Here is a 16,847-nt window from a genome sequence, read left to right on the forward strand (position 1 = left end):
GTCAGGACACCAGCTGGGTTAGGGGGTGAGAGGTGGCCTGGCAGGCATCCTCCTGCGCAGGAACTTGAAGAAATATTCTGACGTGAGTGTCCCACCAGCCCCAGGGATGGCCACGTGGCAGTGTCTGAAGGGGAGCGCGTCCTCCCACCCTGCTCTTACTGGAGACCCAGGGAGGGATGGCTGGCACCGCAGCCTGCACAGGGGCTCGGTGTGCCCTGCAGAAGGGGCTGGGGGCCAGGGGCATACTCTGTGTTCGCAGGGCTGGCGCCAGCAGGAGCCAGAAGGTGCGAGAGGCCTCACGTGGCCAGTGTCAGTGTGGGCAGAGCTCTGCTGGCATGTGCGGCAGGAGGCAGGCAGGAGGCCAGCATGGGCTTCCTGGGGTGCTTGCGGTGGGGAGCAGAGGTTTAGCACCTTCCCTCCACGCAAGCCTGTTCTGCAAGCCTGGAAAAACAAGCGCAGTTTGTAGGGGAGGCCAAACACCGCCCATTGCTAGCAGCCAGAGTCTGAATAAAAGACTGACAATGCCCCTTCTCTGTGCTGTTAAGCAAGAGCTAGGAGGTACGGGATAAGGATGTGTAACTTGAGGGAATGCCCTGAGCTGTTTGGTACCGCAGGAGAGGGCTCCCACCAGGTGCCGGGTGCTCTCGCCGCCAGGGAGCCGGCAGGCAGCGGAGGTGCTCAGAGACCCCCGCAAACACTCGGACAGGTAGGAGACCAGGCCCAAAGTAGTATGTTCCCCACAGAGGCCCTTTAACACTGCTGGCTAGCAAAAAGGAGTGCCTGTCGGAAAGAGGCACAGAAATCTCAGTGAGATTGGCGCCGACAGTTATTTATTTCCCATTTTTGCACAACAAGCTGAGGAGGACATCCCTTCGTGTTCACAATAGCAAGTGGAAGGCACGTCATTCCTTGACTGTTACGATGCTCATTTCTCTCTTGAAAATCAAAGTAAATGAGTGTCAAGAGGACATTGACATGTAATAGCTTCAGGCAGCAATGCGGGTCTTTTTTCTCCTCAGACTCCACGCAGACTCCAATAAAAGATTATTTATTTTTATCAGCATGGCTCATTAATAGTTCTACAGTACTTCTACATGGCTTCTTTTACGTTTCTCCTGCAAAAATACCTGCTTTAGTCACTAATCATACCATTAAGAGATCATTAAAGAATTAGAAAATAAGCAATGACAACCATATCTTCTTCCAGAATATTTGGTTTGCTCTTTCAAGCAACCTTATGCTTTCAACATCTCAGAAGATACTAGACCACCATTACAAAAGAGGTGTTTGAAATACAACAATTGAAAAAAATAGTGTACATGAAATGTATGTTGTAGCACTGTGTTGCTGTGATGCTTTATTGAAATAAGAGAAGGAAGACTGGTAGGCAGTTTTTTTAGACTATTTTGCCTAGTCCATTAAAATTGCAAAATTATCTTCAACAGTGCAGTCTATGAGTCATTCGATCTTCTTAATTTGTTTTCTACCTGAGAAGTTGCAGGATTGCTCTCTCAGATTAATTTCTGTGTGTAGTTATCACACATTCAGCTGAAACATTTGTGCAGATGAGGTTTTGCAAGGAGACACAAAAGCCAACAGCACCAACAAAAGTATCATAACACTGACTACCAGCCCCAGCTGAGTTCAGCGACCCTTTTCTCCATGTACTCTTCATGTACGTACAGCCCCAGGGTCTTAGCCCCAAAGATACTGCCGCCATACTACTCACATCCTCATAAGCACCTGGGTGCCTAACTCTTGAGGATGTCAGTGGGAGTTAGGCTCATAAATACCTTCAGAGCATCCTGGAAAATATTGCAATTGGCTGACAAAAGGGTGTTCGGGCTTCTGACAAAACTTGCAAGCCTCTCTGCACGCAGTGGTGACAGCTGATCTGCTGTCACCACGGTGTCCTGCCTCCACCTGATGTTGCAGCACTAAATGCCATTGCTGCAAGGGAGATCCACATTTCAGGGGGTCTGCCCCTGGCTGGCTATACCCCTGCTCTCATCCTCTCCAAGCTGGCACGAGGAGCCACTGAGAGACAATGGCCAAGAAGGTCCATCAGGGGTCACACACCTCTTTTCTTCCCCACTGCTGGATGGCCTCATCACAGCAAAGTGGGGAAGGAGAGCATTTTGTGCACCTGGGAGTTTTGGAGTCAGAAAGGGAAAAGACAAGAGAGGTGCCAAGAGGGAAATCCCCTGTCCCTATGGAGGTAAGAGAGGGGCAGGAGGCAAGTCCCAGGCTCTCCTCCACCACCTCCTGCCATTTCATCCCTCATGAGGAAGAGTTCCCCAAGGAGGCAAGATTGTCGAGAGGAGAGGGCAAATGGAGGGAGGCGTTAGTGATGGAAGGGAGAAGGGTCTCTGCCACGCACGGTTCACTGGACCTGCACTGAAAAGGGTTAATGCTATCATGTTACCTGTAATACCAGGAAATGTTTCTTTGTTACCACATTATGTCAGATTCAAGTGGTATCACCCATGACTAGCAGGCAAGATTACAGAAGGGAGGGAAGTTGAGCGCAGGTCACTTTCATGCTTCAGCACAGCTCTTCAAAACAGCGTATTTCATTTTGCTAGGAGGGGAAACTCACACTTGCTGACACCACTTAAAGTGACACTAAGCCAGACCGGAAAATTTCTACACAGCTCTCTGACAAAGAAAAGCAAATTGTGTGTCAGGGAAAGCACAAAGTTATACGGCAAAACTCAACAACACTAGAAAATAAGGACCTGAGCTTAACCTGCATGGATGTGAGCCTGGGCCTTCCAAGGAGTGAGGGCACTGATTTGGGGTGTTGTTTTATTCTCCTTCTCCAGTTTTTATAACAGCTGTTGAGACTGAGTGTCTTGGGGCTCTCTCTCTCGTAGCCAGACTTGGCCCAAAATGAGCAATGTGTTCAGCAGTTGTGGGAGGGTAGGGGTGGGAGATGATGGGACAGACAGGTGGCACGATCGAAGCTCCTGTCCTTAGGAAACCTGGCTGAAATACCCACACTATTGGAAGAGTTTGATGGGGTTATGCTTTGTGGTCACTCCAGCACATTTGAGCAGCATGGCAAGGAAAACATGTTCTCAGTCTAACTTTGGACTGAGGACAACGGGCTGAAGCCCTGCTCCATTTTAAGGACCCCTTCCTTTTCAATTTGGCTTCTCTCCAGACCCCTCCCCTGCTACTTCGTTAAATTTGGTCTTGGCTCTTTATCCCTCTCGGCAAGAATGAACTACTTCCACTCATGGCAGTTATTTCCACACAGAGATGTGCAGAGCAGAAGCACCCCAGCCGGAATTGACCCCTAAAGTTGGAGGCACCTATGCCAAAAGCCTCTACTACAGCAGTGGGCCTGGCCCACCGCTGAGGTTCAGTCAGCATTTCCCCATGCACGTGCTGACTCTAGCAGCCTCACCTCAAACACAGCCCAGCTGTGTAAGTTCTGCCACGCCGGTGTGCCGTACCAGGGTGTACACCAGCACCTGGCCGGCTGACGTTGCGCTACCACAACAGCTGTAGGGGTACGGCTACTGCTGCCCGGGACGGAGAACAGGTGACGCCAGGGGTGTGACTTTGGCCGAGGAGGAGCTGACCCCCTCACGCGCACCATCCCTGACCGGTTTCAGCCAGGCTGAGGCAGCTGAGCTCACCTCCCCTTCGGGCCCGCTGCCTCGGAGGGGCCTGGCTGGCTGGCGGGGGAGCTGCGCCCTCCCCGCGGGCACCGGCCCGCCCTAGAGCAGCGGGCAGAGGCGGGAAGGGAACGGCCACCCGGAGCCGCGGAGGCGACACGCCCCGGGGCGCGCAGGCCCGAGGCTGCCCCCGGGAGCGACTGCCGCCCGACAGCCCGGCCCAAGCACCACGCTCCGCCTAACGGCCCGTAACGGCCGCGGGGCACGCCCCGCCCCCGTGATGACGCAATGCTCCTCCGCGCCCCTCCCCGGCTCGGGCACGTGGGGGGGTACGGGGCACGCCTCCTCCCCCTTCAGACCAATCAGCAACGCAGGAAGGAGGGGCGCGGCAGGGGGGAACGCCACGGCCCCAGCCAATGGGCCGTGGGAGGGCGGGGCCGGATCAGTGATGATGGCGGCGGCGGCGTGGGTCTTCTCGCGGGCTGGGCTGCGCCTGGGGAGGCGGAGACTGTGAGTGACGCGGGCGTCGCGCGCGGGGGGCGGGACCAACGGACCCCCGGCGCCGCCCTCCCCCTCCCCGCCAGAAACGGCGCTCGGGGGTCTCCCCCTGCCGCCCCCCGCCCCTTCCCGGAGGCCGCGGCGCCCGGGCCGGCGGGAGCGCGAGGGCAGCAGGGCCCGAGCGGCGGGTCTCTGGCGGCAGGCCGGGCTGGGGGGTGCGGCGGGGACGCCCGTCGCTGGGGCGGCCGGGGGCAGGCCGCCGCGCCGTGGCGGAGCTGGCGTGGGCCCGGCGGGCGGCGAGCCCCGCGCTGCCTTTGGCAGGGGCTGCGGGGGCCGGGCAGGGCCGGGGCGCCTCCGCCGTGCGCCAGCGGCGGAGAAAGCGCGGCTCGCTGGCTCTGCCGCTTCCTCGCCCGGCTCAGCCGGGCAGCAGCCGGGGGGGCCTCTCTCGGGCGAGCCCCGGCCTTTCCTTCCCGCCCTCGGACAGCCGCCTGCCTCCGCTCCGTGCTCCCGGTGAGGGGCACTGGTACCAACCACGCTCGGGCACGCGAGGGAAGTGAAAACAGATACCGGTTTCTTCCATTTACCACGAAATTGCCCTTGCCCCGTTGTCTCCTCTGGTACAGCTGCTGCACGAGGAGTGACCTGGGCCTTTGCCAGGCCTGCGCTGAGCCTCCGGCCTTGCGGGCTCCCTCAGCCACCGTGCCCCATCTCCTGCAGTGGAAAACCAGGGGTGGTGAAAGGTGCTGGATCTGCACCGTGGGCTTTCCTCTCTTTAGGAGAATACCGCGCTACCTTCTCTGGTGATAAACCACCCTGAATGGAGCCAAGCAGTGGAGCTGGGCGTAGGTCATGATGTGGGCAGAAGCGGGGCCATCAGCAGCCCCGTCAGCATCCCTTGTCCTGGGCTTGGGGAGGCCCTTGTTAGTCTGGAGGGGTGGTGCGTCCCTGTGCCCCTGCCGTGGCGGTGGCTGGGCGAGGGAGGGTTATACAGGCAAGGTGCGTCCACTTGTAAAGGGTCTGAGATCACCAGGCGCTTTCCCACAGGTGGCCAAATAGCTGTCAGGGCATGGACTTTGGGCAGGATGACAGGAAAAACTCCACTGTAAATACGCAATCCCCATGCAGGTCAGTTTGCAGAATCGGGCTCTGAGTGACATAGGCAATATAAGATGAGGGCTCCACCATACTTTTTTCCTGGAGATCTGTGTGGTTTTGATGCCCAGCTTTCTGTCTGCAGGTGTGTGCCCACGTATTACCTGCGGGCAGAGAATTACTTCTGCCAGAGTGGTTTATTGCTCGGTCTGTTCTGATTTAAGGGAGGTTTTCAACAGCACTTCTAGAGGGAGAGCAGATTTTTTTAGTACTGATATTAGGCAGCCAATCAAGTGTTAACTCATTTTACTGTTTAAAGCTTTAAATTCTTGCAGTCTCTGTTGAGACCATGATACTGTAAATATTTTATAGTTGACTGACAAAAGAGTATGCAGTCTGTAATAACTGTAACATAGATGTTACTGTGAAAACGCAATATTGATGCTGGTGTTCTTGGGCAACCTCAGGGACAGCTGGACTCGTTTGTGCCGTGCCAGAGGCAGTGTGAAGAGCCCATAAAATCCAAGTCAGTCTTTCTTGCCTGCAGTTACACTGTCCTACATAGCATCCAGGGTCATTTTCCCAGCCTACCTCCTTCAGCTTGCTTTTGCCATCTCTTTCTGGAGAAGATGTATACATGTACGTGCCATTTTTCTTTTCCTTTTCCCCCCTGCCTCCCCATATTGGTGCAGAATCATAAACGCTACGTCTTGCTGTTTCTGGTCATGAGAAACTTTGAATGTGGGGAGAAGGGGAGTCTACACAGTGTGAGGGCAACCAAATGATCACATTTATATGTGCGTAGCAGCCGTTCAGGGCTGAGAGAGGAGGCTGACTGCACACCTGCAGTGAGGCTGCTTTCTTCCAGCTGTGGGCAGAAAGGGCTTCCTTGGCTGGTGCTGCCACGGGATGGGACGTGGCCACTGAGCACTGCAGCCCCCTCGCTTAATTCCCAGGAGATGTGATGGTCTCCCTGCGGTGGGAACTGCTTGCCCTTGTCATCAGTGCTGCTGTGGAGCCTGAGAGGCCACCACGCAGGTGGAGACCACAGAATTTGGGGCATCCAAGCAGTTGAAGACCAGAGCAGGACGAGACACGAGGAGTCCTTGCTTACCTTTGAGCTGGGCAGCCATGTAGCTGTGTGCAGCAGGGAGAGAAAATACAGGGACAACTTCAAGTGTCAGCAATCGACACATGAGTTGGCTGGATTTAATCAGCAGTTCCCTCATCTTTAGCAGGAGTTGGCAGGTCAGGTTGGGTCCAGACCCTGGTCCAGACTCATTGCCACGCTGTTGGGCTGGGACCCTAATTACAGCAGGTACCTCTGATGCGGTGTGGCTGCTTTTCCAGCTGCCACCATCCTCTCTTCATGTGCATGTTGCTGCCTCTGTGAAGCTGCTGCGCAGTGCTGCCATGAGAATGTGGATGGAGTATTTGTCCTCAGCAGGCAGGTGAAACCTACGGTACGTAGAGCTGGTTTTGCTCACTTGTGATGTTCCAGAGCCTTTTGGGCTTTCCCTGCCTGGGAAAGATTTTTGTCTTGTTGGAAAAAGTTAAAAAAAAACTCCTTTCAGCTCTTTTTTAATAACAAATGCAGCTGTTATTTCTGTTGTTGTCGTTAAGAGCTTCAAATGTGCTTTTAAAGACAATGTTGCAGTAAAGCATCGACTATAAAAACTGTCTTGATGACAGATCTTTATGAAGGGCTTTCTCTTTGCTTGATGATTACAGTGTAAGAGCACTGCACTTGTAAGCATGATCACCTGTTTGCCCTCAGCTAGCCAAGCGCTGCATGCATGTATGAGAGGATTTTTTGCATGTATTTCTTTACGTGGCATATTCCAGCATAAGTATACCCACATCCCTGTACCAAATCAATCAAAAGCAGCATTGTTAAGCTCACATCGGCAGAGCGCTGCAGAGTACAGAATCTACCGTGTGGGCACATAGAGCATGTTGTGCCAAAGGTGCGGACACCAGCACACCTGCTATGAACAAAGGAGCTTGAGAAGAGCTGTAGGCAGAGTGCTGCTTCTGTCACTGTGCCACCAAAATGGGCACACCAGATTTCTGTGGTGTGGCGAAGCTTACCGAACCTCTCCGCGGGAGATAATACAGGATTGGTAATAACCCTGTGTCAGATCTTCTTCAGGGACTGCGCCTATGTAATCTAAAATTTCTAGCATTGGGAGTTTCTTCTCTCATTTCTGATTGCCATCTTCCCTCCCAGGAATCCACTGCTGCTCTGTGTTGTATTTCACACTCCAAGTTTGTGTCTTCTTGGAAATTAGTGATGATGTTGTTTTTCATGGATTGGACACTGGAGGGTGCTAATGCAATGAGAGCTGAAATTGTTCTAGCAAATTAAAGGACTCCCCTTTGTTAGTTGTGAAATAGTTTTATTCTTTGTTGCAACGTTTAAATGGAAAGACATGAACTGTGGTCCTTGGCAGTAGCTGATCCTGCTCGGCGTGTGTGGAGCTATAACCAAGAATATCAATAAAGTGTTACGTCTGTGAGGGATTTCTTTCCTGAACCTCTATCAAAAAAATGACTCATTTTATGTTCTGCACATTTTTAAGTGTGTCTTTTGAGATTATGGCCTTGGGGTGAAATTTATTTGAAAGTGTGACTTTCTAGTGATAAAAACACTTTACCTGGCAGAACTGTTGAGCTGTATCTGCAGAATCTGCTTTTCTACAAGGTCACTTTGGTTCACCTAAACCAATATTGTTGCGTTGCTGGCGAGGTGAGAACGTGATAGCAGCTCAAGTCGGGGAGGGAGGGGACACCTCGAACACCGCTAATCGAGTTCCCAGCGTTGCGGTCCTCTCTCTAGGGATGGACCTGATGGAGCCTCAGTTTACCTTGCAACCACCGTCACTGGGTCACACATGAGGGAGCGTGCAGGATGGGGCCTTTTGTCAGCCGTCATTGCTAGGTCAGGCAAAGCACGTTACGAAGCTGAGCCTTAGCTCTGGTGTTTCAAATTCTCTCAAATATTTTTGGCAGGTTAAAGTTATGCTGTGAGGTCTTACGCGAAAGGAGCTATTACCTGTCCATGCTGGTCCAGCTTTCTGCTGAACCGGGTCTCCGCTCTCCTCTGCCCTTGGCAGAAAGACACGGGGCCGACATAAGCTCCCCGTTGTGCGGTCTGGCAACTCTGTACTCGGCATTAAGGACTGTGAAACTACTGCCTGAGCCAGTTCTCATCCTGGCAGCAGCAGAGGTATGATGCCGGCTAATTAATGCTAATGAGAAGCAGGGTGCAAAGCCAAGCGTGTCCAGCTAATCACCGCTGGCACCCCAACTAGTCTGCTTAAAGCTAATGCTGTTCTGGATGGTCCTGCCCGGTCTTGTACCTGCCTTTGCAGACCCGTTAGCCAAATGAAAGCCGGTATTCATAAAATGTGTGAGTAAAACAGAATTGGGTACAAATACACTTTCCTTAGAAGTCTTTCTTGTTCAGTACAAGTGGCAAATGAGTTACTCCTCTGTCTCGTTTGCCTTTGCAAATGAATTGGGCTGGCCCCTGCTGGAAAATATAGTTACTGTGCTCTGTTGGTCAGGTTTGGTTCTCTCTCAGGTGTTGCAGTTTGCTTACGTATGGCTGTTTTAGTTTTTCTTTCTTTTAAAAATATGCATCATTTTTCTCAGAATTCCCCTCGAACAGAAGATGTGGATGAGCATGAAGAAAGAGCCTGTGGATAAGGAAAAGAGAACCCGTTGCCATCCTGTTCTGGCATTGTTTGAGATCAGCTGCTCACCTCACAAATGGATTCGGGGCCAGTTTCACAGCAAAGTTGCTTGGCTTTTTATTGGAAGCAGCAGAAACGTAGCTAGCTGAAAGTTTACATTTCTTCTGCAAAAAGAGTTTTAGTAGCTTACCAGAATAGGGTCATAAGGGGATGTGAACAGAAAGGCTTTTAAAATAATTGTAATAACTAGCGGTACTGAAGACAGTCTGCTTAAGAGGAGATGATTTAGTCTAAGCACATGAAAAAAGATCTGGTTGACCATTTATTCATCTCGTTTACCAGCTTTTAAGAGAAGACCATTTCTTCCATCACACCTCCATGCTTACGAGCAGGGAGCCAGGGTACGCCTCCTGGCATCATTTCAAGAACCGACATGCTAGCTGTGGTGCCAAAAGGATTTGCAGTTGTGCATTTTATGTAGACGGTGTCCTAATTTATCCCAGGAGACCTTTCTCTGGGAGAGAGGGTTAACGGACCTTCTACCAAATCTGCCTGATCGCGTTGAGTTTAAATGCCGCCAACTGCGGGATGCTGTCTCCAAGACCCAATGCCACCCCTGCTCTGTGGCCCTGCACGGGGAGGGAGCGTGCCTGTTCCCTTGGGGGATGCTCAGTGCCTTCCAGCATTGAGCCTTCACATGCTTGTACAGTCTTTCTTGGCTACTTGTAAAGGCTGGGTGAGTGGGTTCTCCATGGTTTTCATGCCTTTTGGGGAGATTAGGCTGCTGTACTTGAAGCCTCTTCTTTTAAGAGTCATTCTGGCAGGTAAAAGCCCTTTGATGCTAAGAGCTTTATAGGGGTTCTGCTGATGAACTGGTTGTCTTTTGAACCCCCAGTGTGGCGTTTGCTCCTGTCTTCTGCATGTCAGGTGGGCTCCCAGTGGTTGTCTCTCCTGGATCCCTTTCTCATGCCTCCCTGAGCTCCGAGCTTCCTCATTTGGAGAGAGGAAATAGTGGATTTGGCCTTCTTATTTTCTCAGCCGATCTGCACAAGGAGGTGTTTCTCCAGCCGCTGCCCTTTTCATGCTTCCCTCTCCCACTCTGCAAGGCTGTAGAGCACAGCAGGTCTGCAGAACTTCGACTGCAAGTGGGTCTGGAGGTCAGCTGTGTGGTTACTGAGCCCCGTGGGTGTCGAACAAGTCCCCTTTGTAATTTTTCCCTTATTTTCTTGTCGGTGCTATGTTTATCTCTCAAGTCTCCCTGTGCTGTTTAAATCTCTAAGCATCATTGGTGTAAATAGGATTTGCCTGTCCCCGTGAAACGGGCATCAGGGCGGCTGCCTGCCTTCCCTTCTCCACCCCTTTGGGGGCTGGGGTTGACCTGTTGTCACAGGCTGAGCAGCCAAACCTGCTTTCTTCTTTGCCATTTTAATTAAAAATGGTTGGCATCAGGGGCTCTGCAGCGATGAAAGGGAAATGATGAAACTTTGAAGAATTTGGGGCATAAAGTCAATCTCTAAATTTTAATGTACTCATTGCACTTAAACAGTTGATACATTTTATTATTGAGCTTTCAGGTGACCTAATTTCCCTTAGTACTGTACATTTAGCTTTATACATCTGCACCTAATTTGTAAAAAAGGACTTAATGAGAAACTTCAAACAGTTTAAATGTCAATTACAAAGAAAGCGAGGTTTTAAAGTTCCAGTAATCTGTCCATATTGGTCATCGAAACATGATCCCAGGTGGACGTTAATTCAAGACAGATGGCATTCCAAAGGCACAATTACAAAGAGCTTATATATTTTCAACACTAACAAGCTGTCACGCTATGTTGTAGCTACACTTCCAGTACTGTATAACCACAATTGCTGCTTTATCTGCTGCGGACTCGGTAGTAAAGGGGTTTGATTCCCCACTCTTGATATTGTCAGTGGGATTTGGGGGGGGGGGGGTGGGGGGGGGGGTGGGGGGGCAAGTGGAGACCAGGGTTAGTTAGTGCAAATATCTTTCATTCACTCAATCTCTTGGGTGGGGGGGTTGTGTTTGTTTTTATGGGTTTTTTTAAGTTGGTGAAATGCTTTTCAAAGAAAGGAGGAGAAATATTGAGTATGGGCATAATAAGACTAGCTCATTGCAGACATATTTCTATTTCCTGGCAACATTAATTAACTTTGGTCTTATCAGCTGCTAGGCAATAGCTATGATGATTTTTTAAAAACCCCCAACATCCTGGATGTTTTCAGTTAAAAAGTCATCTGAGAGTGTTTGGAGTAACGCACATGTTACTTGGAAGACTGAAGTCCAAGGGATTGATAGTGACTTGTGGTGGTGTAAATAGGCAGCAGCTCGGCTGCAGCCGGGCAGGAGCGCTGCACCCTGTGCGAAAGGTGGCTTGAATAATTTTTAGGTTTCTGAAAGTATTCTTAGGCCCAGAGGCAGAGGTGGAGGGGCTGGACAAAGCAGAGTCAAGGTAGGACTTCCATTAGACTGAACCATCAACACGTGAGGTAGTTGACCTAGTTGAAGAAGGTCCCTTCCAACCCAAACCGTTCTATGATTCTATGTGGTAGATGGCAAGGTTTGTTGTAGAAGGATGAAGTTTCGTATCTAGTTAGTAGTTGAGGTGGGCAGCGATCTGCGTAACTGAATGATGAAAGATAATTGGCCATATTTTCCGCTGATTTTTTGTTCGTTTCTTGAAATCAGGTCACAAAAAAGCAAGACTTGCATGGCTATGACTAGGCAGTGTTTTAATAGGCTTTAAAAATTCTGTGCTGTTAGGAGCAAGGTTAATAATGCTCCCCAGGAAAGTTTTTAAGCTCCTATGGGCACGTGTATCTTCTAAAGAGGTACTGAAAATGAAGAGCTTATAGTTCTGCTAATTTATCTACCTTTCGCTGGAAAGTGGAGAAGAAAGCAGAAAGGCTAAGATGCTTCATCCTTGGAAGGCGGGAATTAAATGGTGAGGTTATGCTCTTTAATTTTTGTTTTTCATTAATGAATGTCTTAAATGAGTTTTTTGAAAGCATCTTACCCGGCTTCCTTTTTGGAGGAGATGCAAGTGCTATTTGAAATGTGCAGCTCACCAACAAGCGAATTGGACTCCTGAGTGACGCTTGAAACAAAATGCCAATTTTACCTACAGTTTTACTAGGTTTCCTGGTTTATGCAGTGGCATTTGAATGGCCTCTAGTAATTGTTTTTAGCAGAAAAAAAAATTCAAACAAAAATGAAAAATACAACCCAAAGCTCATTAGCACTGTATTTGGCATGCCATGAATCATTAAATCTTTATATAAATGCAGAAGTAATTTGTAACAAAAAAATCCTTAATTTTTTTTAGAACGACTTTCTTTTGAATTTTTCTTTGGACTGCTGGGGTACATTATGTTTTCCAAACATCGGATGTCGTTACCAGAATAGGGGAGGGATCAGTTCATGTTTTAATTAAATATCATGTATAATTCTTGAATGTCAGATATACTTAGTGGTGATAAGTGAATAAAATCAGGTAGAAAACAAAAGACAATAAATAAATGCTTAGATAGGGGGTTTTACCTGATTTTTTTTTTAACCTAATTTTGATGTTAGTGTGTGTTTCTCTCAAGTGGTTTCCCTTCGGATTTTGCAGTATGTTACCCTGATAAGCACCGGGAGTCTTTTTACTTAGATCAGGCTTCTCTTTGAGAGTTAACTAATTGTTCAAGCCCAAGTGGGAAACTTTCTTGCACCTGGAAAATTAGGAGAGCAAAAGCAAGAGACATGTCCGCATCCTTTCCCTGGTGGTTCTTCACCTGCGAATTTGAACTGCAGTGGTAATAAAAGTTTTGTGGACCTCATTTTATGTGAGATCATTAAGCGACAGGAGAATTCAGGACTAGCTGCCCTTCATAATTCAGGACACTGAAAGGTGCCATTTATAAGCTCAAAGTGCCTGCAGGAAGGCAAAACAGGCTTGTAAAACCCGCACTCCAAACGCTGAAAGGGAACCGGTTTGCACTGCTGGCTGCAGCCCTGGAGTGGCAAAATTGCAAAGGTAGTGGGGACTGGATTTAAAAAAATGGGAGAACACCTGCCTCTAAAAGTTGATGTAATAGCCCAGTTTTTCACACTTCTTGTGTGCTATCTCTTTTGTCCAAAACACCCCCAAAATGTCCCGGGCAATGATCCTAGTAAAAACTTACTAGTTGTAGTGCCCAGCTGTTGGGTTATTATCTTTCCTACTACACCCCACTGTTTTGCTGAGCTGCTAATTTGGCTATAAAATACATTTTTCCTGACGTTTTAGTAATATTTTGCAACCGGTGACCTTTGCCCATTATGTGGGCCAGGCATGTTGTAGGGAGAGCTCTCACCTCCTTATTGCTTGAGAAGGAGTAGCAGTGTGCACAACACTTGAAATGAAGAGAAGTCTTCACAAAGTGGGTGATATGCCAGCATACCCAATCTTCATAAAACTGATCGTTACGGCTCTAAACAGGCAATGTAGTCTGCTAAATACAGAATAAAGTGCAGCTTTATGGACCTAGAAAGCCTGAAAGGCATTAGAGCGGCAGCCCAAGGAAACGTTGAGCCTAGCGTTTATTCTCAGAGCAGGTACTGCTTTCCCTACGTGCTCCCCTGTTACTCCTCACGTGAGAGTTGGAGCAATGACCAAAGCGTAGCAATTGCTGCCTAGAAATGAGGCATCCGTATCTGTAATCTTAAATGGCTGGGGCTGAACTCGTCTAGTCCAGCCAACATAAGCCAACTCTTCACAGCCTCATTAACATCCCATGACTGAAGTTCCTTGGGTGCCAATTTGCACCATCAGAGCCTAAATTCCAGTGAAGACGAAGCAACTGCACGTCAAGCCTGCCTGCAGTGTCTTTGCTTTATTCATCCGTATTAATTCAACACCTGTGTGTTTACGCACACTGATTTCAGCAGCAACTGGCTATATGATGTGGCATCCAAACTGTTGTCCCTCCTTACATCGATCGCGTAGCAGCCAGAGAAGCGGCTGTGCTTCCGAAATGTGTTGGTATTATTCCATTTTCTGATGCTGCTTTTGTTGCCTAGATTGACGTGCTCGGGGCCCCAAACACTGCACTGAGTTTAGTATGACCCCAGGGCCTTTGCAGAGTCGACTGCAGGACTCAAACCTTTATATCCACTATTAAAAGGCAGTTATGTGACTGTTTATGTTACAGCCAGGTGCTTTGTTGCCTGTGGACATGCTGTTACTTGACAAAATTTATTTATTTTTTCTTTATGGTCAAAATGTGATAAACATACTTACCTGAGTACCTTACTCTTTGCAAATGGTCTGGCTGCCTTCAACAACCACCCGGATTTCTGCGGGAGGACAGGAATCAGGGCTTTTCAGCTCTGTAGGGATGTGTCCCTGGCAGCATTCCTGTTACTTCTGTATTTTCTTTGTGAAGGACATAAAATTTCTAGATGGCATGTCATCAGTGTATTTTTAATGACATTTTTTGTGGTGTTTTTCATTTAAGTTCTCTAATTTGTAGTGCATTTCTAGTTTTTGTGGGTTCATTTATTTAGGCTTTATATATGAGTACATGCTTTGCGGGCTTATTGCGTTAAACATTTTTTGTTAAATCTATAGCAATACTAAAGCACTGAAGTCTGGGTCAGTACCAGATAGTGACTTCAGCAAGCTGGAAGTATAAAATCTGTTTTCTTACTAACCGTTTCTTTGAGAAGTTGATAAATGTGAAAACCATCTAACAGTTGGGTTTTTTTCTTTTCCTGTTAAACTAAGCTACTGAGGAAATCTTCCTACTGCTACACGCTGCAATATGTCAGAAACACCGTTATGTTATAGTTCCATCATTATCTAAAGGAAAAATTGAGTGTGGGTTTGAAGTCGACAAGTGATGAAAGTAGCCCTGAGGTTGTCAATTAGAAACCCAAGGCCTGGAATTGATAAGTTAGTGGCCAGTTCCCTCGCACACCCTCGCTTTGCTGCCTGCTCCCACCTCGTCCCTCAGCAGCTTTACTGCTCAGAACATAAAGAAAAGGCTCCCATTGGTTTGTGTCCCAAAATTTATCTCACTGATATGATTCATTTAAATTCTTGGCTGATTGCAATGTTCTTAGTATGGGCAGATAGTTAAACAAGGAGAAATGAGATGCAGCAGATAGAAAACACAGTCTCAAAATGATGCCCCCTTTTTGTCTTTTTTTTTTTTAATTTATTTTTTGTTTAAATGTCGAACCATTAACACTGTTGTTTCAGACCATCCTCCTGCAGTACACACAGCAAATTTAGCAGCAGTGCATAATTTAACTTCTACCGCATGTTTCTTTGCAGGTTTTAAAACCTGAAATTTAATGGCAGCCAGTTGGAACCCATGTGTTCCTGTTAAAGGCGGAGGGCAACACGTGCAGTTTTTCCTGAAGGGAGATACTGGTTACCAAAGTTTATGATATAATGTAATATAATACATAGTGTTTCTATTTTGCTTGGCCAGGAGGGAACTAACATGTTGCCATTTCTCCTAAGGAACACATGGGTTTAGATAACTAGGTAAATTATGGAAAATAACAAACAGGATTGATTCAGTTTTTAATCATTCTTGGTGTGCTGTGTTGTGAGAACAACAGTAACCTTTACGAAAAGAGCTTTAAAGTAGAATTAGAAGTGGAATATAATTCGAACAGGCATTGTGCAAAGCAAAACATGTAATTCATCTTTTTTTGAAAAGTTTTTGAAAACTTTATGTACAGTGTGAGTTTTTAGGGCTTGTAAAAGGTTGCAGATGGGCACCCCCTCTGCAGCCTGAGGTTTTCTGCTCGTGGCACAGCTGCTTCAGTGACAATGGAAATTCAAGATTTTTTCCACATAGCCCTGTCTCAACCCAGAGCAGATGAATAATAATCATGAGTATGAGAAGGCAGTTCAACTTGTAAGCACATTTAGGTTTTTGACCTTTCTGGTGGTTTCACCGTAACCAGCAAACTTCTGTTGAATAATAAAAAAATTGCAATTGCTATTTACCTGCCACAATCAAGTGAAACAGGGAGCCCCAAGCATGGACTGCTGCTCTGGAGTCCCTCTTTCCTCCAGCCAGATTTCAAAACATGAAGTAAATCTTATTCTAGCTTAATTCACAGGAAAAGAGACGCGACATCATATTAAATAACCTAGCGTTGGATAGTGCTCTCTCCGCCTGACGTGCTAGCTTTGCCCAAGACCCACGTGGCAGAGCTTTTCCAGTGCTTCACCGGAGGTTCTGTGCAGAAGAGGCAATACATGATTTTCCAAAGGCACGTGTTCCTTCTGTGCTGTACTTTGACTTACTTCTTGAGATGGATGTCTCATAGTATCTATAAATAATGAAAATATACAATGACATTTTTAATGAGCGGTTTTATTTTCTTACATGCTGTGACTCTGGTGTTTCTAGTGCTACAGGATAACCTCCTGTGGTGGCCTGTTGCAAGAGAGGTTACCTCAAGATGAGGCAGTAACACTGTATCTAGTTTAGCCTGATCTGTTCAGGTATCACACCTACCAGAAAGCGTAATTCTGGGGTTTCCTCCTAAATTGGTCCTTTCCTTGGATTGCAGTTTTGTCTTTGCAGGAATTGTCTGTAGTTATTTTCTGAATGAGGTTCTGAAAGTTAATGGTGTTGGGTCAGCAAAGCTCGTCTTCCAGGGATATAGTCATGTCTTTCTGGACTTTTCTTCTTTTAACCTCTTTCATACGCTTTTATATACTTGTGAGCCCAGCAGGGCTCTTTTGCAAGATATATTCACATGCTGTATGGAAGCCAGTCACTGCTCTGCAAAAGGCAGACTGATGCCAAAAATCTCCATTTCTTTCATTTCTTTGCTGCAGGATGTTGGTCTCTGCTCTTCTGGGGTTTTTTCACCTCCCCTTTTGTTTTTACTGTTCACAGAATCACTAAGGTTGGAAAAGAC

The 16,847-nt window shown here is 47.8% G+C and overlaps 1 protein-coding gene across 1 annotated transcript in view; it reads left to right on the forward strand.

Annotated features, from left to right (window-relative positions):
• Positions 1 to 4,077: 4,077 nt before the first annotated feature.
• The window catches only part of CLYBL (citramalyl-CoA lyase), a 177,662-nt gene continuing 164,892 nt past the window's right edge, over positions 4,078 to 16,847 (forward strand). Inside the window, 1 exon segment of the mRNA XM_059834314.1 lies at positions 4,078 to 4,136. Within this exon segment, the coding sequence (XP_059690297.1) occupies positions 4,078 to 4,136 (59 nt within the window).

The sequence above is a fragment of the Gavia stellata genome, chromosome 1 (genome assembly GCF_030936135.1).
Source record: "Gavia stellata isolate bGavSte3 chromosome 1, bGavSte3.hap2, whole genome shotgun sequence".
Lineage (NCBI taxonomy): Eukaryota > Metazoa > Chordata > Aves > Gaviiformes > Gaviidae > Gavia > Gavia stellata.